The sequence below is a fragment of the Artibeus jamaicensis genome, unplaced genomic scaffold, assembly GCF_021234435.1.
Source record: "Artibeus jamaicensis isolate MK-2021 breed Jamaican fruit bat unplaced genomic scaffold, CSHL_Jam_final contig_410, whole genome shotgun sequence".
NCBI classification, from domain to species: domain Eukaryota; kingdom Metazoa; phylum Chordata; class Mammalia; order Chiroptera; family Phyllostomidae; genus Artibeus; species Artibeus jamaicensis.
The window spans coordinates 1,786,637-1,813,230 of record NW_026521820.1 but is presented as its reverse complement, the minus strand read 5'-3'; the positions used below and the strand labels follow the sequence as shown (position 1 = coordinate 1,813,230).

Below are 26,594 nucleotides of genomic sequence, written 5' to 3'. Positions count from 1 at the left end.
TTGGCCCTTAAGCAGCCCTGAGAGATGAGCCAAGTATTTTTTTTAATTTATATGGAAAAAAACTGAAGAGATAATATGTAAAATCAGCTGGGTTTCCTCCTACTGAATTTAAAAAGGCAGTTGATTTTAGTGCATACTCTGTTAAAACCTTATAACAAAATTTAGTGTTAGAGGAAGGGTGTAGGAGAGTATGAGTGCTTGAGTGATTTCTTTTTGTGATTTTGATTTGTAATGGGTTTCTTCTCTTTTGTCAGTAATCACCCAATTGTTCTTGGCCCAAACAATACCAATCTGCCCAAAATATTCAGTATAATTGCCGAAGGAGAAATGCATGAGGCAATTAAACATGAAGATCCTTGTGCCAAACGTTTGGCTAATGTAGTTCGCCAGGTACAGGTAAGCTGATCTGGTTAAATAGGTAAAGGGGAAGTAAAATGGTTTGGTGTTTTTGCTATTGTTTTTATATTCTTTATTAGAAAGAAATAAAGTTCTGAGCTAAGGAAATTTTATTTTTATAGTCTCTTCAACCCTCAAATGGATTATACTTATCTATATATCCTCATTATATATTAGAACTAACACCTTCCTCTTCAATTTGAGACATTTTGAACCTTTGGTTGGTGCTTAGCACATATTCGTTATGTATAAATTTGTGTAATTGGAGAAAAAAGATGCAGCTGGTCTCATATTTTTAAATGATTTTTTAAATTCATGTGTGTTGGTTACTTGAATGTGTCATCTACCTATTATAGCTTTATCAGTGCAAAAATGAAGAAAACTTACTGTAAATACAATGAACTTTAAAGAAATGAATAGTTCTTTTTTTAAATTAATTTTATTTAGTTATTTTTCAAGTACAGTTTTTTGTCTATTTTTCCCATCCCAGCCTCCCCCGCCCCTTGCTCCCCACCTCCCTCCCATTTCCACCCCCCTTAGTTCTCATCCCTTTGTCCTTCCTATTTGTTCCTCCAAATCCCTTCCCCTTTAAGAAATGAATAGTTCTTTTACAGTAATACTCATCAAACTAATCTACTTGGGAAGAAAGTATTTTGGCATTATTACTATCTGCCAAATTATGATTATTAAAATACTTCTAAATGACCATTTAGATTTCACCAAATCTAAATCTATGAAAATGTTTTTTCTCTAGACTTCTGGAGGATTGTGGACTGAATGCGTAGCACACCTCAGTCCTGAGCATCAGGCAGCCATACAGGAGCTCCTGAACTCTGCTTGAAGGGCCTTAATATCACCACCAGAAAACTAACTGCAAATAAATGTTACCATTTTGTTTAGGTTTCTTTGTTTTGTTATTAAGAAAAAGAGAACAGTAGAGTTGTGTGTAGGCTATTCTGCAAAGCTGCAACAACAGAAATAGAAGCACGGGGTTTCAGAATGGTATTTAAATGGATTCCTATCATACCACCGAAGAAGTTCCCATAAGCCCTATAGTAGAACTGAAGAATATTTTTTTATTGGTATTACCCACTGATCTGAAAGTGAAAGGGAAATTAATTTTTCTCTTTAGGCATAAGGAAATTTAAGATGAAAAGCTTTAAAATCCATTACTCACCGTAGATATGTGTTAGAATTAATTAGAGTGTGAGTCTTTTTATAAGGTAGAAAGATGCCTACCCTGCAAACTAGTAGATCCAAATATTGGAGGGGAAAAAAGCTGAAGATAAAAACAAGCATGAAGATGTCATATTTTATCTCACTTTCAGTTTTTTTCCCCAAAAGTCTTATGTGGCGACTCAGATTGGAAAGCTTTTTTAGCTTCCAGCCCTTGAATGTGAGGGGTCATTGGCATGTCTGGCAGTAGTTTCTCATTTGCTCCTCAATAAACAGCATTGAAATACAAAAGAAGTCTGTGTAAAAATTCCATATTGTCTGGCTTTGATTCATTTAATGTTTGTAATGTAAGAATAATATTTTTTAAAGTAGCAACTATGGCTCTGAATGTTTTTTCCCTAAAATTTTCCTTGTGCAGTTCAAACTTGAAAATACCAGGTTTTTACCATCTTCTTCTACTTAATTTAAGCTAAGTTATGATACATCTACTATGTTCACAGTTGGTGAACATTTTAAAACTTGTTATGATTAGATATAAAAAGATTTGGCTTAATATTTTCATTACAAATTGTAATTGCTATAAAGCCACACACAACTTTTAAGCATTTAATTTTATGAGAAATGTGATGACTAAAATTATTTTCTAATTCAGTAAAATGTTTGCTTTTTTATGTATTAACCTCATAGCAGTAAATGGCTTGTTTCCACAAATAATTTTTCTAAAAGATCTTAATAGATTTCTGTTGAAACATCAGTGTTAACATTTTTATGGTTTGTACTAAATTCAACCGTGATATAAAAATGCATTTTATGCTTAGATCAGAATTTAAATTAAAGGTTTTTTTCCTTAAGTGATTTGCATTATTTTATTAAAACTGAATCTGAAATGAAATATAAAGTAGAATGGGTTATATGAAGATGGTTCACTTGGTTGCAGCTTTGAATGCATTTTCAGTTTTGAGCACATTATTAGCCTGGAAACTTCAGTGTCTGAATAACATGTTGAATGACTTCACTGTCATAGTCATTGCTTTCAGTGGGTACCTATTTGACTTGTAATATTCGGTAATATTTGGGGCTACTTTATACTCCTTATTCTTTCATATATTTATTTTTATTTTTAAAATTTTTATTGAATTCATTTGGGTAATACTAGTTAATGAAATTATATAGGTTTCAGGTATGCAGTTCTATAATACATCATCTGTATTTTATCTATTCACCACCCAAAGGCAAGCCTCCTTCCATCACCATGGTATCACCTCGATATCCTCTTCTACCTCCTCACATCCCCCTTCCCCTCAGGTAATCACCATACTCTTGTCTCTGTCTATATACCCCATATTCTTGTTGGAGTAGAAATGTGTCAGAACAACCCGCTTCTGCTTTCTTATATAGAGTAGAGTTTGAAAGGCCAATCAACTGGAGCAATTTGAGTTTAATTATTACCACACTTAAACAAAACATGTTTAAAATGTGGCCTACCTGCCTACATTTAGATGGAAGTATAGTCTGAAGATGGCTACATTATTTTGGAGTGTCTAGTGTTTGCAAAGCACTATGCTAAGCACTTATGGGTAATAACTTCCTAGCTCCTCTTTTAAATATTAATGGAATAATCAGAAGATGGACCAGTGAAAAAGAGTGTAAGGTACCCAAAAAGAGTAAATGGACATAAATCAGTCAAAAGCTGACTGGATCCTTCTTGATAGAAAAATAAGTGGAGTTGAGTCAAAATAATCAGGGAAGGTTGGTACAAAAGGCTGTTATTGTGACATGATCTGTAATTCAGGACTCATAATTAATTGTAATATGTTATTCTGTTAATTATCTAAGGGAAATTTATTACTTGGTTTTATGTACGCTAAGATGAAAGTTGACAGTTTTTTTCTTTTATACCAAAGTCAGTGGCCTTGTGTTTCAGCCAGTAATGTAAACCCAAGCTATGTCAAGGAAGGGGGGAAATATGTGTGTCTCTTAGATTTTCTAACAGAGGATTGAGTTACATGCACAGGTTAGAAATTTTTAACATAACTTAATTTGTACTATTTTTTTAATGCTGTCAGCTTGAAAAGTAAAATTGTCAAAGCTAATCTGACAGTTCTGTAATAGGAGGCAACTGTATCAAAATGTTGCAGTTGTAGTTTGACTAACAGAACTATCAGTATATGCATAAGCAAATATTTTTGATGTACCTGGTCTTAGAACAAATAAGGGGGAGAGCATATCTACAGTGCTGTTGTAAGCATATTTTTATGATCTAATCTTTAATGATTATTTGAATTAATGCAATTTGAAAGGCTAAGGAGCTAGCTAGCTAAATGTTTTGCTTAAATTGGTACTACTTCGTTCTACCTACAAGTATATCAAAAGATCTAGCTCTTGTCTTGTTCCATAGAAATCACTTTGCTCCTCTTAATCCCTCTTTGCCTAAAATAAACAACATCCAAAACCTGCCATCATTCATTTTCTGAGCCCTGAAAGTGTGAGTACCAGTTTTTTTAAAGTGAATTATCTTCGAGGAGTAGGCACTGGAACTTCCAAATGAGTGTAAAGGGGGCTGGGCTGGTTAACTCTAAAACCATCAGTTGTAAGCCTAACAGTCATTTGCTAGACAGTATTTGAGCTTATTCTATATATTATGTATATTGCTATATATTTGAATGAACAAATACCAACACTTTGAATATAAATTGTAGCTCTACTTCTAAGAATAAAACCAAAAGCAGTGCAACAATGTTTTTTATGTAAAACATCACAAAATGGTCTTTAAATTCCAGTTGCAGCAGAGTAGAATTGTGAAATGTTCCTTGATAATTCTGGATCTTTCACTGTATGTTACTTGTTGATTGATCTAGACATCTGTTTTTGTCCTCTTGACTAGCATTCAGAACCTAACTGAAATTAAGACTAGTACCATTTTATATTGTTTAGAAATTAGTTCCCCTACTTCCCTGGGAGTTTTGTACCAGCCTGACAGAAAATACAAGTTTTGAATCACAGCCTGACAATATCCTGTGGTCTTAAAGTATACCTTGAAAGATTATAGTGTTTAACTGTTAAGACCAGGGATCAACAAATTCTAAAGGACTATACGATAAATACTTATATAGGGCATTGCAGGCTCCAAGGTCTCTGTCTCAGCTACCACAACCATTCTAGCACAATGCTAAATAAGTGTGTAGCTGTTGATTAAATTCCAAAAATAGGCTGCCCAAAGTTTGCCTGACACCTGACTAAAAACCATTGGCTGGGTTCAGAAATTTGTATTGTACATGTATTGATACCTTGGACAAATTCACCTGTGCCATAGTTGCCCACTCTCTAAAATGGGAATAATAGGACATGTGTGGTCCTAACTGCTTATGAGTCTGGACCTATGCCAAGCTCCTGAACCTCTTTCTGTATCAGTATTTGTGAAAGTTCAACTGTATCTACCCACAGGTTGGTTGTGAGGCTTGAGATAGTAGGCATACATAATATATAGAAATGCCTAGGACAGTGTCTGGCATTGAAGGTCCATTAAAAGTACACATTTGAAGAGATAGAGTTAAATTGCATTGTATGTGTTTTTACAAGTTGATTATCATATTCCATGGAAAATGCAGTACTCATGAACCAAAAAGAACCGTCATTTTTATTATGTAACAAAAACCACTGGGTTGGCCAAAAAGTTCATTTGTTTTTTTATCCATAAGATGGCTCTAGTAGTGCTTAGTTGTCTTTAATTTCATTCAAAACAACTTTGTTAGATTGTATTGTGACAGCTATCATATCAGCATGCATTTTTTAAAATATGAAAATTGGCAAATTTTTGTGTAGCCATTTTATTATTGAAGATAGAAGAAAATACACAACCTTTTCAGTGTATTATGCTTTATTATTTCAAGAAAGATAATGCAACTGAAACAATTTGTGCAGTGTGTGGAGAAGGTGCTATGACTGATCAAACAGTGGTTGGCAAAGTTGCATGCAGATTTCTCACTGGACGATGCTCCACAGTCAGGTAGACCAGTTGATGTTGATAGCAATCAAATTGAGGCATTAATTGAGAACAATCATTATACCACACAGGAGATAGCCAACATACTCAAAATATCCAAATCAATACATTTATTAGTGACAATGAAAAAACTCTTTTTACTTAAATGGATGTTTTAGCCAACTCAGTACAATGGCTCAAGTGCTGAAGAAAGCACATGGTCTGCCTTCAGGTAGGGGACACATAATTACATAGCAAGGAAAAGTATAGAGTGCTGAGTGTAATAGGAAGAAATCAGGGAAATGAGTCATTAAATAATGCAAGTAGGATGTGCATACAGTGGCTTTGAGACAGGATAGTAAGAAGCTAGGGAAATTCCCTAGCAAGTGACATTGGGAAACAGCTCAAAATTTACACCCAGGTGCAGAGTGTCACCAGAGTAGAAGGCCCCCAGTGCCAGGCAGTGCTCAGAATAACCTCTTCTGCCTTGACCTTTCCTTCCTGGAGATAACATCTAGGCCTCAGTTGTATTTCAGCTCCAGGCCCAGAGAAGCAGCAAAACCAGGTGGGCAACACCAGAACCAACTACAATAACTAAAGACCACCTACCCTGGCACTGAACATTCAGTAGAGACCATGACCCTGGAGAAGCGATAAATATTCTACTGCAACTGCCCCCTGAGAACCTCCTCTAAGATTCCCACCTGAAAGAAAGAAAAAGTCTTAAGACAAAGAACCTTAACGATTGTACTGTACGTGCTCTCCCCTGCGGAGAAGCCTGCACCATTCTCTTTCTCCTGCCCTTCACTTTCCTCACAGGCACTGGTGTCCTAAACTCTAAAGTAAATGCGCATCTGGCAGCTTGTCGAAGGCTAACCCCCTGAACCTGTTCCCAAAGCCCCCTTTCCTCTGACTTCCCAGTGAGCCAAGGCAGCCCAGCCTAGGCTCTCCTGTTGGCTGCTCCTATGCCAAGCTCTGGTTTCACTGTCCCCAGGTTTAATAAATGTATTTTATTAAAATACATTTGTATTATTTGTAGTCAACTGGACTTGTGAAATCTTTCCTACAAGAAGTCAAGAACCCACATACTCCAGCTGGCACCCAGGCAGACCTGCTTAGGGCAGACTCCTGTCTGGTAACAGCTCCAGTATAGGCATTCTAGCAAACCGCACCAGAGACAAAATATGCCCATTCCTGGTCATTGAAAAACCCTCCCTGGTGCAAGGCTTTCTATCCAGCTTTGCCACCATTGTGATTTTCGAGAGCCTGTGTGACAAATGGCCCAGAGTGGGGCACTTGGGACCAGTGCATAACAGGAGGGAATATCATGATTATGTTCACAGTGAGGAGAGATCATACCAAGTCATTTTTACCCCATTTAGACTTGGCCCCAACCTCCAACTGCAGTTACCCTCTTCACCGTATCTAGAAACCTCCCAGTGGAATAGGTGGCCTTTGTTTCTGTTCATCCCATTTGCATGTGGCTGCTGTTTACTACTTAAACTTCACACTCCCAGATTGTCTCAAACCCATCTCCTCTTGGCTTCAGCTCTCATTTTTCATGTAGATTTAAATATTTAGCCATTGAAATAAAGCCCTCTTTGGGCAAAAGAGTGAAAGAATAGTTATGATGTTCCATTTTCTGATTATAAAAAGATTTGAACTGTATTAAAGGTTCAAAAAAGAAACTTCTATTTCCAAAAATATAGATAGCCCATCAATACTTTAGTGCTCTTAAGTTGGGTCTCATGGGAAAAGTCACTGTAAATGATCAATAAGCTCATATTAGTAGGCATTTTAAGAAGAAAGTAAAAGTATAAAATAGCAACACAAATGTAGAAACAATTGTTCGAAATATTTCTCTAGAGTACCATAATAACCTAAATAGCAATAGTGAAGGATTCTGAGGAACAAGGTTTACATTTGAGAACACTTAATTTCTGATTCATAATAGGGATTATTTCTTCCCTCTGGAGATGATGAGTCAGGGGCTCTGGGCAGGCCTTCAGGGATTCTACTCACGCTGAAGTGAAGTGCTTCCCCAAACTACTCAATGTGAATGCAATGATCATCTCCTGAATGCAAAGTCATTCAGATAGAATGCAAAGTTGGAGGAATGGCCAGCAGCCCCAGATTCCATCCTAGCATTTGATTCCAGTCACCATATCCTCCCTTAGAGCCACGCTTGTTCCTTCCCACTTGTTAAGGGAATCCTGGACCCACGGGCTTTCTGCTGTTTAAAAACTGCCTCAACTTGCAGATAAGGAACTTTTTCTTTGTATCCACTTCTGCTTTATTGTACTAGGAAAGCATTTGTTTCTTGCCTGAACATGTTTTCATAGCAAACATCCCATCTTGGCTCTTGAGTTATCTAGAACAGATTATTTCTAAGCAGTTTCTTTTGGATGTTCCAAAGACTTCCTCTGATTTGTGTGTGAAAGTAAGTACTGGTGAGAGTTCAATGAAATAATGTAACCAAAGTGCTCAGGGGGAGAAGGCCAATGGGTGTTACTGTGACAGCTACATCCAAGCCCTGGAGACAAGCCCCAGTCATTCAAACATTCCAAAAACCCACCAAGATTGAGAACCTAAGCCCCGGCTGGTATAGCTCAGTGGATTTAGCGTGGGCCTGCAAACCAAAGGATCATGGTTCAATTCCCAGTCAGAGCACATGCCTGGGTTGCAGGCCAGTTCCCAGCAAGGGACACACGAGGCAACCATACATTGATATTTCTCTCCTCTCCTTCTCTCCTTCCCTCCTTCCCTCCTCTCCTCCTCTCCTTCCCTTCACCTCTAAAGATAAATAAAATCTTTAAAAAAAAAATTGAGAACCTATTGTTAACCTAAACTTCCTATTTCTGAACTCATCTGAACATTTTGCTCGAAATATTTTATTTATGAAAAGACCCATGACATTTTATCAAACCAGATGGCATGGGTAAGTGGATAAATAAGGAAGGAATGCTCTTTAATTTCCATGCATTACAAAATATGAAGGTATTTTGAGGAGAGTCCTGAATTCTAGAGAGTCTTCATTTTTATTTAACTTTTTTTAAAGATAGCATTTATTTTTAGAGCAAGGGGAAGGGAGGGAGAAAAAGAAGGAGAGAAATATCAGTGTGAGAGGCAGCCATCAGCTACCTCTGGTACACACCCAAACAGGGACTGAACCAGCAAACCCAGGCATGTGCCCTGACTAGGCTCCAACTAGAGACCTTTTACTTTGTAGGATGACACCCAACCAACTGAGCCACACAGGTCAGGGCTTATTTAACTTACTTTTTACACAACGGCTCACCTGTACCTCATTCAAAATTCAAAATTTACCAAACTTTCCACTCTGTCCCTCAGCTACCGCCACTCAGTTCCTTTGTGAAAGAAAAATTCACAGAACTTGGTCCCAACAGAAGGTTTTGGCTACCTGTAATTCATAACCTCCTTCTGGAAAGAAGTTAGCATTCCTGATGAAATAACTGAGTATCTTTCTAGTAGACACAAGTCAGGTTAAAAGCTGCTGAGAAACTACCCATCCACCTCATTAACAGAACCTGAATTGTTTAACAAGATATTTGAGTTATTTTTTTAATAAGCCAATGATCATCTATTGTAATTTTTTTTGCCTCTAAGTGCTTCTTAGAAATTGGCCTGCTTGGGGCCTATATCTTTGCAGTAAATTTATAGAAAGATTCCAACATAACTAAATTGTCTAAAAGAATTTTTTTAAACATCCTTCACAATAGGAAACATTATCCTTATGTATCCTTCCAGGATTATTCATATTCAAGTGGCTTTTTGGAATAAAAATTACTTCATTTTGGCTGGGAATAAATTCTCAGTGGAGATAGAGATTGAGCCCTGACTAGTGTGGCTCAATGGGTTGGGTGTTGTCCCACAAGTCGATGTTTCTCTCCCTCTTTTTCTCTCTTTCTTCCCCTCTCTCTAAACATAAATAAATAAAATCTTTTCTAAAAAAAAGAGGTTGAACATCCTTTGCTCTTTAATTGACATTTAAATTGATATGCTTAGCACTGGTTACCATGAAAATGTTAAAACTAGGTCATCACACTGACTTAGAACCTTGTTTCATCTTAAACTAAGTGGCATCAGGCTAAATATTCCTTTACTATTAAATCAGCACAAAAGGTTTCATTCTTATTAACATTTTAATTATGTGTTCATAAAATGATTATATTTACTAGCAATTTCATGTTATTTTTTCAAAATAACATTCTGGTTTTAGTATATTTTTGTGGTTGCTTACTGTTTTTTCATTTGTGGTAATGATTTAAATTTTCCTTTAAAGTACTTTTTGAAAAAAGCCAGTGAATTGATTTTTGAAAATAGTATAATGTAAACAATTGCTTTGGGGATGGGACAGAAATCATGCAGATGGTACTTATGATTGAAGTTTAGGAAATACATTTTCTTGGCCATGGTTTACAATGCTATCATATAGGTTCAAGAAGTTTTGTTTTACCTAGTGATGAGAAATACAATGCAATAATTATTCTGTCACATTAGATGAACAAAAGTCAGCAAGAATATGATTCACCCAACAAGACACTGAAAGGCATGAATGAGACAAAAACAAGAGTACCATACAGGGTTTTCTTAACTTTTTTTTTAAGTGAGAAAAAATGAGTTTTATTCTTATTTTGGTAAAATTTTTAAATGGAAGAAAGTGATTTTCATTCTTTTAACCAACATGTGGAAAATTTATTCAATGAGATTTCAAAGTAATGCATAGAGTACAATACTATTTTTGTAAAAAATAAAAAAATGAAAGTAGAGTTTGTGTTTGTGTGCTTGTCACTCAAGTGATTCCGAAGTAAATAGGGAGGGAAGATGGCAGCGAGATAGAGTCCACTAGAGGGAAGATGGAAGTGGAGTGGAGTCCACTTCTCCCTGTGCATGGGTGAAACACCTAAATGATCTGAAGAAAACAGTGGACAGCCAATGGTACCCCAGCATATAAGAAGATTGGAGGCCAAAACTGCAGAGGACATTGAAAAATCAGATGGTAGGGATAGTGCTTCAGGACAGTAAGGTCCCTGGGACCAGCACAGGGACCAGGGAGGCTGCAGCCCCAGGCCCAGGGCCCACCATGTCTGCCACAGGATTCTAGAGAGAGAGAGAGCCAGGTCAATGGCTCCCTCCCTTGCCAAACAAGATTTGAGCAGCACTGGGAGGGACCTGGATGCTTGAAGTCAGGGGGAGAATAAGGACAAAGTGGCAAACACACAGGGTTGGTGTGCACCCGCTGAAACTGTGGACACCAGGTGGAAAGAGTTGGGCAGTGATGGACCCTGACCCTGTCAGTCCCAGGTCTGGTTGGAGAGTTGGGCTGTGTAAGAGGCCAGGTTCTTGTATGCAGCAGCAGGCTTGAATAGGAAGAATTTTTGAAAAAGAAAAGGAAAAAAGAGGCAGTCAGGGGCTGTTTAGGGAATTCTTCTGCAGCAGCTGCCCCCCCCCACTCGTGCCTATACACTACCCCCGCACCCCACCCCCGCTACAGTGACTGCACTCCCACTGCAGCAGTGGAGACCAAGCTCTCATGTTCAGAGGACCAGAGGTGGAACACCCCTGACCCCACCATCCCTGCTGCCATAGCACTTGTGTGAGACTGAGCACTCACACCCAAAGCCCCGGGGACAGTGCACATGCTAACCCATGGTTCAGACACTGACAATCCCACTTCAGCAGTAGAGGCGGAGCACTCATGCCTGCAACCCTGGGACAAAGTGTTCCTGACCCTGCTGCCCAGAGGCACTTCACAGCCCAACCCCAGCACCCCCAGCACAGCTTGAGAGGAGGTGGGCACCCGCATCTGAAGAGGCAGCCACAGCTGCACCCCTGCCCTGCTGGGCTGACTGACTCTCTAAGAGAAAGGTGGAGAAGCCCCTGAAGAGGACAGTTACAGGGTTCAGGGAGTCAGCAATTCCCAGAAAGACTTAACTCAGTGGGGGAGGGGGCTGAACTACCCTGAAGAGACTAAGAGTCCCTGGCATCTAGGACAGCAAAGAGCAAAAAGGTGGTTTGTGATTGCCCCTAATTGGTGCACCTCAAGGACACCACAACTGGTGGACTTAAGGCACAGGCTGAGCACAGAAAAGCACTGGGGGCCCAGCAGCAAACTGAGGAACTGGACTGGAGGCTGGGCAACTGTGAAGAGTACTGCACAGACCTGGCCCCCATATGCACAAAATCACAGGAAGGGAGAAAAACGAAATCAACTCCCCCTCAGCTTGCCACAGCCAGGAGGACCAGCAGAACTGGCTAGACTAGTTTAAAGCCAATGGGAGGCCTTTTTTATTTTAATTCCTCCTTCCTTCCTTTTTTTATTCCTTCTTCCTTTCTTCCCCCCTCCCCCCAAGTGAGACAATAAAATCTGGAGCTGTGAAAGAACCAGAGTTAGGCCAAAAGATGGGTCGTCCCAAAACTGAGACAGTGAAACAAATTTCACTTTGCTACTCCAGAGAACTTGCAAGTTATTGTATATTTGCATTATTATTTTTCATTATTCCTACATCTTTTATTTTATTACTATTTGTTTCTCTTCTTTCTGTTTAGCCTTCTTGGTTTGTTAAATTGCACTGTTTGACTGGTTTCCCTTGTTCTCTCTTTCATAGTGTGTTTTTAATTTACTGTCTTTCACTTCACTTGTATTCCAATAGCACACTACTCTAGGTTGTGTACTTCCTATTCTTGTTATTCAGATCACATATATTCCATCATATGATTTTTATTCCATTATTATAGTAAATAATTGTTTTTCCATACAATTTTAAGTGCTAAACAGCACCCAGATCTTAGCCCATTTTGCTGTCTTCCAGAGATTTATTACAGCTGTTGTTAATTCTGTTCTCTCACGCACTATACCTATTTTCTATCCTTTACTCTCACTTTACCTCATAATGTGACCACCCACAACCACACTGCTCTCTAGAACCAACTCACAATACTTCCAGCCACTAACAAGAGTCTTATTCTTTTTCCACCCTTTCTAAAAGTGGATGATGGATGGGTAGAATATCATGGTTAACACTACACTTATCCAAAGGATCTCCATCTCTTCTCTATGGGTTGGTAATTTAAATACCATAGAATACACTCCAACTGTCTTAAACCATTTTGCCTTCCCCCTCCAACTGATCAGAAAAAAAAGTAGGTGGGAGCTGTGAACACCAGTATACCTGCTGAAAGAGGAAAATCACCAAACAGACAACACATGAACGTGAAAGAGGGAGTGGAAGCCACACTAACATTAACCCAGGACCAATCAGCAAATACAACTAAATGGTGGAGAAATTACTCAGAACAAACCACTGAACAAGAGTGAGAAAGAAGCCTCAAAACCACGTACAGACAGAAGAAACAGTTTCAACACAACTTGTCCACATCTACACAACAGAATACAAGACGGAGGGAACCTCAGTTAACCAGTTGGAGGGAAGGACCCATCAAGAAAGACCCAACAACAATCAAAACCCAAAGACATACAGAGAGCCAACATAAATGACAGTCCAAGACCAGCAAGCTCAAGAGATCAAGGAGACTGCACCATTGAATCTCACATGTCTCCTACCATAGAAGTTCACACCATAAACCCAGGGAGTCAAAAGAGATCAATTTAAGAAGCAGAGGCTAACAAAAAGACTCTCACAAACAATGGGAAAACAAAGAAAAAAATCCCCAAATGAAAGGAAAGGAGGAAGCCTAACAAAGAAAGCTAAATGAAATAGAGGGAAGTCAACTATCAGATATTGAGTTCAAAGCAGTGGTTATCAGGAAGCTCAATGAGCTCACAGAGAATTACCAGAAACTACAGGGAAACTACAATGAACTCACTACAAATTATATCAGCGTGAAAAAGGAAATAGAAACTATCTACAAGAGCCAACAGGAAATGAAGAATACCATTTCTGAACTGAAGAACACAGTAGAAGGAATCAAAGGCAGGCTAGATGAAGCAGATGATCAGATCAGTGAGCTGGAGAACAAGGTAGAAAAAAAGCCCCACATACAACGAGAAAAGGAAAAGAGACCCAGAAAGTTTGAAGAAGGGTTAAGGGAAATACAGGACAACGTGAAACATAATAATACCAGTATAATAGAGATACGAGAAGGAGAAGAAGAGCAAGGGATAGAAAACTTGTCTGAAAAAGTAATGATGGAAACCTCCCTAATTTGATGAGAGAAAAAGTCACAAAATCCATGAAAAAACAGTTCCAATCAAGAGGAACCCAAAAAGGCCCACTTCAAGACACATCATAATTAAAATGACAAAATTCCAAAACAAAGAGAGACTCTTAAAGGCATCAAGGGAGAAACAGGAAGTAACATACAAGGGAGCCCCAATAAGGGTTAGCTGCTGACTTCTCAATGAAAATGCTCCAAGCCAGAAGGGAATGGCAAGAAATACTGCAAATAATGAAAACCAGAGGCCTGCAACCAAGACTGCTGCATCCAGCAAGGTTCTCAATTAAAATGGAAGGACAGATAAGGAGCTTCCTGGACTAAAGAAGCCGCAAAGAATATACCTCCTCCAAACCAGCTCTTCAACACATGCTAAATGGTCAGCTTTAAAAACAGTAAGAAAAAGAGTGAGAGAGGAACATGGGTATGAAAAAAATGGCAATGAATAAGTATCTATTAATAATAACCTTAAATGTAAATAGTTTAAATGCCCCAATCAAAATACATAGAATAGCTGAATGGATAAGAAATCATGACCCACAGATATGATGCCTACAAGAGACCCACCTCAGAACAAAACACCTACACAGACTGAAAGGGAAGGGCTGGAAACAAATATTCCAACCAAATGGACAGGAAAAAGAAAGCCGGGGTAGCAATACCCATATCAGACAAAATACACTACAAAAAAAGAGCCATAAAAAGAGACCCAGCAGGGCACTTCAAATACTCAAGATAAGAATCCACCAAGAAGACAAATACTGTAAATACATATGTATCCAACACATGAACATTCAAATACATTAAAAAAAATCTTGGAGGACTTCAAGAAAGGTATTGACAGCAACACAAATATACTATGGGATTTCAGCACCCCATTTCAAGAATGGATTGATCTTCCAAACAAAATGTCAACTAAGATATGTTAGCATTGAATAATGTCCTAAATCAAATGAACTTAACACATATATATATAGAGCCTTTCATCCCAAACAAGCAAAATATACATTCTTTTCAAATGCACATGGAACATTTTCAAAGATAGACCACATGATAGGTTACAAAACAAGCCTCAACACATTCAAGAAAATTGAAATCATATCAAGCATTTTCTACAACCATGAGGGACTGAGACGAAACCAACCTCAAAGAGAAAATCCCAAAACATTCAAACTCATGAAAATTGAATAGTTCGCTATTTAACAATGAATGGGTCAAGAATGAGATGAAGGAAGAAATCAGAAAGTTTCTGGAAACAAATGAAAATGAACTCACAACAATCCAAAACTATGGGACACAACGAAGGCCATCCTGAGAGGGAAGTTCATAGCAATATAGGCCTACCTAAAAAAGATAGAAACATTTCAGATAAACAACCCTACACCTGCAAGAACTCCAGGAACAACAAAGACAGTGCAGAGCAAGTAGAAGAAAAGAAATAACCAAGATCAGAGCAGAATTAAAATGACATAGAGACTAAAAGCACAATTCTAAGAATCAATAAATCCAAAAGCTGGTTCTTTGAAAACATAAACCAAATTGACAAGCCTTTAAGTAGACTCACCAAGAAAAAAAGAGGAACCAAATTAACACAATCAGAAATGAAGCAGTAGAGATTACAACTGACACCACAGAAATACAAAAAATTGTAAGAAATTACTAAGAAGAATTGTATGCCAAGAAATTTGAAAATCTGGGTGAAATGGACAAATTTCTAGAAAAATATAATCGTCTAAAACTGAATGAAAAAGAAGCAGAAAGCCTGAACAGACCATTAACAGCACATGAAGTCAAAGCAGTAATCAAAAAACTCCCAGCACGCCAAAGACCTGGACTAGACAGTTTTAGAGGGGAATTTTTACAAAGCATTTAAGGGAGACCTAACCCCTATTCTTTACAGACTGTTTGAAAAAATCCAGGAAGATGGAAGACTCATAAACTCTTTTTAAGAAGCTACCATCATCCTAATTCCAAAACCATATAAAGACATAGTAAAGAAAGAAAGCTTCAGGCCAATATCGTTGATGAACCTAGACACTAAAATCCTCAACAAAATATTGGCAAACCGCATCCAGCAATACATTAAAAAGATCATACACTATGATCAGGTGTGATTCATCCCAGGGATGCAACAATGGTACAATATTTGCAAATCAATAAACACAATACATCCCATAAACAAAAGGAAAGATAAAAATCACATGATTATATCAATAGATGTGGGGAAAGCATTTGATAAGGTATAGCACCCATTTATGATAAAAACACTTAGTCCTCTATCCCCAAGTGGGAATAGAGGAAGCTTTCCTCAACATAAAAAGGCCATATACAAGAGATGTACAACCAACACCATACTCAATGGGAAAAAACTGAAGGTTTTTCCACTAAGATCAGGAACAAGACAAGGTTGTCCAGTTTCACCAGTACTATTCAACATAGTATTGAAAATCCTAACCAGATCAACCAGACAAAAAAAAGCGACAAAAGGCATCTAAATTGGAAAAGAGGAAACAAAACTGTCATTGTTTGCAGATAATGTGATAGTGTACATAGAATATTCTAGACACTCCACAAAAAACTGCCCAACCTAAAAAATGAATTTGGCAAAATAATGGTATACAAAGTCAATATCCAGAAATCAAAGACTTTTTGTATACTGACAATGAAATATCAGAAACAGAAATCAGGAAAAACATCCTGTTTGATATAACAACAACAAAAAAAATAGAATTCCTAAGAATAAACCTAACCAAGGAGGTAAAAAAACCTGTACTCAAAAAACTACACAATACTGAAGAAAGAAATTAAGGAAGACACAAACAAATGAAAACACATACCATGTTTATTGATTGGAAGAATTAACATCATCAAAATGTCCATACTACCCAAAGCAATTTGTAGATTCAATTCAATCCCTATTAAAGAACCAGTGACATATTTCGCAAATATAGAACAAATATTTCAGAAATTTATAAGGAACCATAAATGACCCAGAATAGCTGCAGCAATTTTGAGAAAGAAGAACAAAGTAGGAGGGTTCACAATACCTGATATCAAACTGTATTACAAGGCCACTGTAATCAAAACAGCCTGGTTCTGTCATAAGAACAGACACATAGACCAATAGAACAGAACAGAGAGCCCAGAACTAAACTGAAGTCTCTGTGGTCAATTTATATTTGAAAAGGGGCAAGAAGCATAAAATGGAGTAAAAATAGCCTCTTCAACAAATGGTGTTGGGATATCTGGACAAGTACATGCAAATAAATGATACTAGACCATCAAACTGCAGCATACACAAAAATAAACTCAGGATGGATAAGAGACAAATGTGAGTCATGACACCATAAAAGTCCAGAGGAAAATATAGGCAGGAAAATTTCAGATACCCCAGACAGCAATATTTGCACCAATATCCCTAGAGCAAGAGATATAAGGAAAGAATAAACAAATGGGATTGCATCAAACTGAAAAGCTTCTGCATGGGTAAAGAAAACATATACAAAATTAAAATGGAACCAACTGTATGGAAAAAATATATTTGCCAATGAGTTTCATCTCCAAAACACATAACTCACACGACTCCATACCATGAATACAAACAATCCAATAAAGAAATGGGCAAAGGACCTGAACAGACACTTCTCCAAGGAGGATGTACAGACAGCCCATAGACACATGAAAAAATGCTGAACATCACCAGCCATTACAGAGATGCAAATTAAAACAATGAGATTTCACTTCACACAGGTCAGAATGGCCATTGTTAATAAATCATCAAACAAATGCTGGTGAGGTTATGGAGAAAACAGAACCCTAGTATACTGTTGATGGGAATACAGACTTGTGCAAGCCACTGTGAAAACAGTATAGATTTCCCTCAAAAAGCTAAAGATGGAACTGCCTTTCAGTCCAGTGATCCCAGTGCTGAGACTATCATCTAAGAATCCTGAATCACCAATTCAAAAGAACCTATGAACCCTAACATTCATAGAAGTGTTACTTACAATTGCCAAGTACTGGAAACAGCCTAAGTGCCCATTAGTAAATGAGTGAATAAAAAAAAAAAAAAACAAAACAAAACACTGTGGTACATTTACATATTGGAATACTATGTAGCAGAAATAAAGAAGGAATTCCTATTCTTCCTGATAGCATAGATGGAACTGAAGAGCACTATGCTAAGTGAAATAAGCCATCAGGTGAAAGGCAAATACCATTGGATCTCACCTATAAGTGAAATCTAATCAAGACAAATGAGCAAAATAGAACCAGAGATTTGAAAATAAAGAACAAACTCACGGTGACCAGAGGGACAGCGTTTGGGGGAATAATGAGGGAAAATAGGGGAAGGGATAATGAAAGGACTGTTAATAAAGGATTCAGGGGCATGGACAATGGGGGATAATGACTGTGCAAGTGGGGGAATGGGGAAGGATGAGCAATGGGGGAAAAGATGGGAAAGCTGTAACTGAACAACAATAAATAAAAATAAATAACATTAAAAAAGAAGAGGTAGGAGGACTTCCGCCAAGATGGAGGTATAGGTGGATGTGCCGTGCCTTCTCACACAACCAAGTTTAGAGACAACTAAATATGAGCATCAGAAAACACAACCAGAACACGGAAAATTGAACTTTTCGGAAGTCCGGTAACAACAAATTCTTCAGCCCGACCGGTAAGGGGCGAAACCGGCGTCTCGTGAGGGGTTGCACAGGACTCCGGTCGGACGGACCCAGGCGTGGAATCCAGATGCGTGAATCCAGACGCATGGGTTCCAAACCCAGGATTGGACCTAGTGAGCGACCGAGCAACCCACCGGGTGAGCCACTACTGAGGAGACAGTGGGGAGGCGGTGCTGCGTGTTGACTGCGGTTGCCTATCTGTGGGCGAGCGGACAGGCGAGGGAGTGGGCGCTTGGACCTGGCCCAGCGGTCCCCGTGGCTTGCGGCAGTAGAGGGCGCCACCATATCCCCGCTCTGACCACGCCCCCACATACAGCGTCACAACCCAGCGACCTGGGAGTTCTAGGCGCCGCTTCTCATATTTAAAGGGCCAGAACAGACCAAAAATGTCGCAGGAAGACCTCAGAGCCCCAGAGATAAATCTAAGCGACGAAGAAATAGCAAAACTCTCAGAGGCACAGTTTAAAACACTGGTCATCAGGTTCCTAACAGATCTGGTTGATTATAGCCACAAATTAGAGAAACATATGAAGGCTAAACTAAGGGAAATGAATGGAATTCCACAGAAAACCCATAGAGATGAAAAGGAAACTGGGACTCAAATCAATGAAGTGGCCCAGAAGAAAGCAAATAATGGCCAAACAGAAAAGAGTCAAGGAGCAAGAATTCAAAGAAATGAGGAGAGTCTTAGGAACCTCCAGGACATCTTTAAACGCTCCAATATCCGAATTATAGGGGTACCAGAAGGGGGAAAGACACAACCACCAGTGGAAAAATTATTTGAACAAATAATAAAAGAAAATTTCCCCAATCTGGCAAAGGAAATAGACTTCCAAGAAATCCAAGAAGCCCAGAGAGTACCAAAAAAGTTGGACTCAAGAAGAAACACACCAAGGCATATCATAATTGCATTAGCCAAAATTAAAATGAAGGAGAGAATCCTAGAAGCAGCAAGAGCTAAGGGGACAATCACCTACAAAGGAGTCCCCATCAGACTGTCAGCGGATTTCTCAAAAGAGACCTTACAGGCAAGAAGGGGCTGGAAAGAAATATTCCAAGTCATGAAATCCAAAGACCTACAACCAAGATTGCTCTATCCAGCAAAACTTTCATTTAGAATGGAAGGACAGATAAGGTGCTTCTCAGATAAGATGAAATTCAAGGAGTTCATCATCACCAAGCCCTTATTATATGAAATGTTAAAGGGACTTATCTAAGAAAAAGAAGTTAAAGAAACATGAACAGTGAAAGAACAACAAGCTCACGGTTATTAACAACCACACCTAAAACGAAAGCAAACTAAAAGAACAGCTAGATCAGGAGTGGAAACATAGAAATGAAGATCTCAAGGAGGGTTAGCAACAGGGGAGTGGGAGGAGGAGATGGGGGGAGAAGGTACAGAAAATAAGTAGCATAGACAGTAGATAGAAAATAGATGGGGGGGCAAGAATAGCATGGGAAATATAGAACCTAAAGGACTTGGGACACATGGACATAAACTAAAGGGGGGTAATGGTGGGGTTGGGGGGGCAGGGTGGAGGGGAATGAAGGGGGGAATAGAACAACTGTAACAGCATAATCAATTTTAAAAAATAAATTAAAAAAAAAGAAGAGGTGGTATGTATACACAATGGAATATTACTCAGCCATAAAAAAGAATGAAATGTCACCATTTTGCCACTGCATGAATGGACCAAGAGAGTATTATGCTAAGTGAAGTAAGTCAGAGAAAGACAAATACCACAAGATTTCACATTTATGTGGAATTTAAGGAACAAAATAAACATAACTGAAACAGACTTCTAAATATAGAGAATAGAATAATGGTTGTAGAGGGGAGGGGTTTGGGCAGATTGGCTGAAAAAGGTGAAGGGATTAAGTACAAATGGGTAGTTACAAAATAATCACAAGGATGTGAAGTACAGCATAGGGAATATAGTGAATATTGTAATAATTATGTATGGTACAAGGTGAGTATTAGAAATATCAGGTAGTGGGAAACACTTTATAAGGTATTTGATTGTCTAGTTATTATGTTGTACACCTGAAACTAATACACAATAATATTGAAAGTAAATTGTAATTGAAAAATAATAAAAATATTTTAAAAAATCTTTTCTTTATATCCAATGCCTAAAAACTATCTGACCTTCAATAATGGTGGCAAAGAATTCATTGCTATTTAATATCTAGCATTATTTTTAAGTATAATTTACTGATTATTTTCTTATAGCCGTTCCATTTTTTTCCCACTTTATCCACCTCCACCCTGCACCTCTCCTCCCTCCAGCATTCCTCCCACTTAGTTCATGTCCATGAGCCATACATATAAGTTCTTTGGCTTCTCCAATTCCTATACTATTCTCAACTTCACCTTGTCTATTTTATGCCTACAAATTATGCTTCTTATTCCCTGTACCATTCCCCCCCCCCAATCAACCCCTTCTTACTCCCTGTTGATAACTCTCCATGTGATCTTGGTGTCTGTGATTCTGTTCCTGCTCTAGTTGTTTGTTTAGTTCATTTTTGTTTTTGTTTTTCTTTTTAGATTCATTTGTTGATAGTTGTGAGTTTGTTGTAATTTTACTGTTCATAGGTTTGATCTTCTTCAATTTCTTAGATAAGTTCCTTTAACATTTCATATAATAAGGCCTTGGTAATGATGATCTCCTCAAACTTGACCTTATCTGGGAGGCACTTTATCTGTACTTCCATTCTAAATGATAGCTTTGCTGGATAAAGTAATCTTAGATGTAGGTCCTTGCCTTTCATGATTTTGAATACTTCTTTCCAGCTCCTTCTTGCCTGTAATGTTTCTTTTGAGAAATCAGCTGATGGTCTTATGGGAACCACTTTGTAGGTAACTGTCTCCTTTTCTCTGGCTGCTTTTAAGATTCTCTCCTTATCTTCAATCTTGGCTAATGTAATTATGATGTGCCTCAGTGTGTTCCTCCTTGGGTCCAAATTCTTTGGGACTCTCTGGGCTTGCATGTCTAGTTCCTTTACCAGAATGGGGAAGTTTCCCTTCATTATTTTCTCAAATAAGTTTTCAATTTCTTGCTTTTCCTGATCTCTTTTTGGAACCCTTATGATTTGGATGTTGAAACATTAAAGTTGTCCCAGAAGTTCCTAAGCCTCTCCTCATTTTTTTTTTTAATTCTTGTTTCTTCATTCTGTTCTGGTGGAATGTTTATTTCTTCCTTATATTCCAACGTGTTGATTTAAGACCCAGATTCCTTTCTATCACTGTTGGATCCTTGTATGTTTTCTTTTACTTCATTTTGTATAGCCTTCACTTCTTCCTTTGTTTTGTGGCCATACTCAGTTATTTCTGTGAGCATCCTGGTTACCAGTGTTTTGAACTCTGCACCTGATAGGTTGGCTATCTCTTATCACTTAGTTGTTTTTCTGGAGTTTTAATCTGTTCTTTTATTTGTGCCATATTTCTTTGTCTCAGCATACATGTTACATTGTAAGGGGCAGAGACTTATGTATTTATTCACCAGGGTGGGGCAACCCACTTCATTTTGTCATGCTGCTGTATGTGAAGGAGTGGTCAGAGAGGGTACAATGCCACTTGCTTGGCTCTCATCTCACTTTCAGCCACTTCCCTCACTTCCCACAAGTGGATTGTGCCCTTTCAGGTGTTGTTTTCTAAGTGGACAGGGTTGTGTATGTTCTACAATCCCATGGGCCCCTCCAGGAGACTCTCCTGTGAGACTAGGAGTTTTTCCTCTCACTGCAACCCTCACATGTTTTTACAGACAGAGATTTTAAGGCCTCAGTTTCCTGCACTTAAACCCTGGGTTGTGAGGTCTATCTCATGCCCCACTTGTTCCTCCAAGTTTTTCTATATGCAAATATGGGACCATTTGATCCACCAGCCATCACCTTGCTGCATGTCCTCTGCTCCCCAGCTGCCCATCTCTGCCCCTCCTAATGGTCTGCATGAATGTTTCTTCTTTAACTCCTTGGTTGTCAGACTTCCACACAGTTCAGTTTTCTGGCAGTTCTGGTTGTTTTTTGTTTTTAAATTTGTTGTTACTTTTCTTTCTTTTGGCTGTGCATGGAAGTGAAGCATATCTACCTATGCCTCCATCCTGGCCAGAAGCTATTCCTGATATCTAGCATTATTTTTTTAAAGCAATGTATAGATCCCAGTTAATCACCTGTGGAAGAATTTGGAGAAGCCATGAGAGTTTATGATAAAAATAATAACATGGTAGGATTAAGGAAATCAATTAGGATGCATATTAGAAAATATAAAAAATGTTACCCTAAAATATAGGTGAATACATTTCTGCAAGGAAATATGTATACCATATTGTTAATGCCTTTTACATCTTTATAAATTTAGCATATGCCTGTGAAAAAATAATAGTCTTTATATATAATAAAATATGTAATTTTGACATAACACTGGATTTTTAAATTCTTCATTCTCCCACAGTAAGCAGTCAACATGAACACTCAATCTTTTAATTTCTGTGTATGATGAAAACTTATGTGTACTAAAATATGATATAGCTAAACATGTCGAACATGTTTTCAAGTGCTATTTTCCATGCATATCTCCTATGTGGCAAAGTATTTTTTTATATCTTTTGCCTTTTTTACAACTTGATTGCTAATCTGTGCATGTAGGGGTTTTTGTTGTCAAGTTTGGAAAGTTCTTTGCATTTGTAGATATAAGATCTTTTTCTGATATATGATTTGCTAGTATTGTTCACGGTTAGTAGATTTCTTTTTTAAATATATTTTATTGATTATGTCATTACAGTTCTATTTCCCCCTTCATTCCCCTCCACCCTGTACACCCCTCCCCCACCATTACCCCCCTTTAGTTTATGACCACGTGTCTCAAGTTCTTTAGATTATATATTTTCCATACTATTCTTGCCCTCCCCCCTATCTATTTTCTACCTACCATCTATGCTACTTATTCTCTGTACCTTCTCCCCCACTTCTCCTCCCACTCCCCTGTTGCTTCATTTCTATAGTTCTGCTCTTGATCTAGCTGTCCTCTTAGTTTGCTTTTGTTTTAGGTGTGGTTCTTAATAACTGTGAGTTTGCTGTCCTTTCACTGTTCATCTTTTTTATCTTCGTTTTCTTAGGTAAGTCCCTTTAACATTTCATATAATAAGGGCTTGGTGATGATGAACTCCTTGAATTTGATCTTATCTGACAAGCACTTTACCTGTCCTTCTATTCTAAATGAAAACTTTGCTGGATAGATCAATCTTGGTTGTAGGTCTTTGGATTTCATGACTTGGAATACTTCTTTCCAGCCCCTTCTTGCCTGTAAGGTCTCTTTTGAGAAATCCGCTGACAGTCTGATAGGAAGTTCTTTGTAGGTGACTGTCCCCTTATCTCTTGCTGCTTCTAGGATTCTCTCTTTCATTTTAATCTTGGCTAATGTAATGATGATGTGCCTTGGAGGATGAAAAGAAATCTACAGTTAGTATTTCTTTTCATCCTCTTAACAGTGCTTTTTTGCAGCACAAAATAAGATGGAATCTGTATGCTGCAAATCACAACATGCAGATAAAATGAATCAGATAAGATCTAAATAAATTGAGTGATATATTGGGCTTATGAATTGGAATACTCAATAGTAACATGTCAATTTTCCCAAAATTAGTATCTAGATTCAACACAGTTCCTATTAAAATCTCAGCAAGTTTATTTTGTAGATATAAAGAATCTTATCCAAAAATGCATATGGAATGGCAAACTAGAACAGCCAAAACAATTTTGACAAAGAATTAAGTGTGTGGAAGGGAAATACTCTACTTGATGTTAAGACTTACTATATAGTTATAGTAACTAAGATGCCTAGTACTGAAAGAGAAATAGACACAAAGATAATGGATAAAAAATGAGAACCCAGAAATAGATCAATGAAATATGTACAGTTAATTTTGGGGAAAGGTACAAATCAATTCAATGGCAGAATTATAGTCTTTTCAACTAATTATATTGGAAAATTGGACATTTATAGACAAAAAATGAAGTTCAACTTAAACTTCATATTAAATACAAAAATTCATTAAAAATGAATGTGAATTTAAATGTAAGACATAAAACTATAATGCTTGTAGAAAAAAGCATAGGCAAAATCTTTAAGACCTAGTGCAAGGTAGAAATTTTAGATAAGGAAATCAGAGTCATTGATAGGTTTTACATATTCTTCCTTTGAGATGGTAGTACAGGTTGATCCCACCCCTTCTCCAGGTCTGAAGGAAGGAATACCCCAGCCCACCTGTAACCCATGCACAGTATACTCTTCAGGAAGCTCTGCCATAGCCACCAAGTCCCTCCTCTTTGTATATGCTGTTTGTGTTGGATCCTTGTCAGTTGCAATGAAAGGAATTCTGATTACTTCAGGGCAAGTTAGTTTGTGGATCCAGGACTTTCTGATTTGAAAAGCTGTGGGGTTCTTTTTACCACAGTGGGGGCCCTCATGTTGTTGAAGCATCCTAGAGATACTTTTTTCTTTTCTTAGAAAATTGCCCTTTTGAGGGAATCATCATCTGTATGTCTAACGTGGTTTCCACTACCTTTTCAAGTAAAATGAATGTTCCTTTCAGTAAAGACTATTGGGATTTAATTAACTATTGTTGATTGTCTACACTATGTCAGCAAGTATACTTTCTCATGTTTTTTCATATAGTATTCAAGTATTCTTTAATGTAATAATTTCTATGTTTGACCAATGAGGACACAGAAAGTAAGGAATTGGCCCAAGACCAAAGGTAATCTCTTTTTTTAAATCTTTGCCTGAGGATATGTTTTATTAATTTTAGAGAGAGAAGAAAGGAGAGAGATTTAAAAAATCAATGTGAGAGAGAAACATCAGTTGATTACCTTATGTATATTCCTCAACTAGGGGTCAAACCCACAACCTTTTGGTGTATGGAATGATGCTCCAACCAACTGAGCACTTAGGCAAGGCAAAGGTAATTTTCATCCCATTAATAATCCTGTGTTCCCTGTGAACACTGCCCTTCATGAGCTCCAAGAATTTATATCCTCTCTAGTGCCTTCCTTTTTTTTTAATAATTAAAAAATCCTATTGGAACCTTCATGTTACTGGTGGAAATATAAAACTGTTCAACCACTGTGGAAAAATTGGCTGGTTCCTCAAAAATTAAACATAGATCCAGTCTTCATAATTGTGATAAAAAGTACCTGTTGTTTATAAGCCAAAAAAATTAAATATTGAATTACTATATGACCCAGAAATTCTATTCCTGTGTACATTCACAAAAGAATTGAAAGCAGGTACTCAAATACAAGTACATGCATGTTCATAGCTGTGCATTTCATAGTCAAAAGGTGGAAACACCCCGTGTCCATCAGTAAATGAATGGATAAACCAGATTAGTATATCTATACAAATGGGATATTCCTCAGCCATGAAAAGGAATGAAGTATTGATACATGCTACAATATGGATGAACTTCAAAAACATTATGCTAGGGGTTGGGATGGATGGGAGGAGTCAAAAAGGGGAAAGTTGGAGCCCTGGCTGGTGTAGCTCAGTGGATTGAGTGCGGGCCTGTGAACCAGACAATCGCGGTTCAATTCCCAGTCAGGGCATATACTGGGGTTGCAGGCAGGTTCCCTGCAGGCCAGTTCCCAGCAGGGGATGCATGAAAGGCAACCATACATTGATGTTTCTCTCCCTCTCTCCTTCCCTTCCCCTCTAAAGATAAATAAATAAAATCTTAAAAAAAAAAAAAAGAATTGCATGCAAAAAAAAAGGGGGGGGAAAGTTGGGACAACTGTAATAACATAAGCAAAAGCAATAAAATATTTAAATAAAAAAAACTTTTATGCTAAGTGAAAAAAACAGTATGCTAAGTGAAAGAAGTCAGACACACAAGTTCATATATTATATGATTCCATTTATAGGAAATATCTAGAATAGGTAAATCCATAGAACAGACTGCAGATTGTGGCTGCCAAGGGCTGGGGTCAGGGGTAGAGAAGGAATAGGGAGAAACTGCTTAATGGATACACAGGTTTTTTTGGAGTGATGGAAATATTTGAGAAATAGATAGAGGTATGGTTGTACAACATTGTCAATGCACTAAATACCACCAAAATTTTCACTTTAAAATATTTAATTTTATGTTATGTAAATTTCACCTGAA

The 26,594-nt window shown here is 37.8% G+C and overlaps 1 protein-coding gene across 1 annotated transcript in view; it reads left to right on the top strand.

Annotated features, from left to right (window-relative positions):
- IPO5 (importin 5) overlaps positions 1 to 1,882 on the top strand; it is a 53,739-nt gene extending 51,857 nt beyond the window's left edge. The window contains exons 25-26 of the mRNA XM_037154556.2: positions 255 to 396; positions 1,151 to 1,882. Of these exons, the coding sequence (XP_037010451.1) occupies positions 255 to 396; positions 1,151 to 1,237 (229 nt within the window). The 3' untranslated portion in view covers positions 1,238 to 1,882. The remainder of the gene's footprint in view (positions 1 to 254; positions 397 to 1,150) is intronic.
- Positions 1,883 to 26,594: the final 24,712 nt, after the last annotated feature.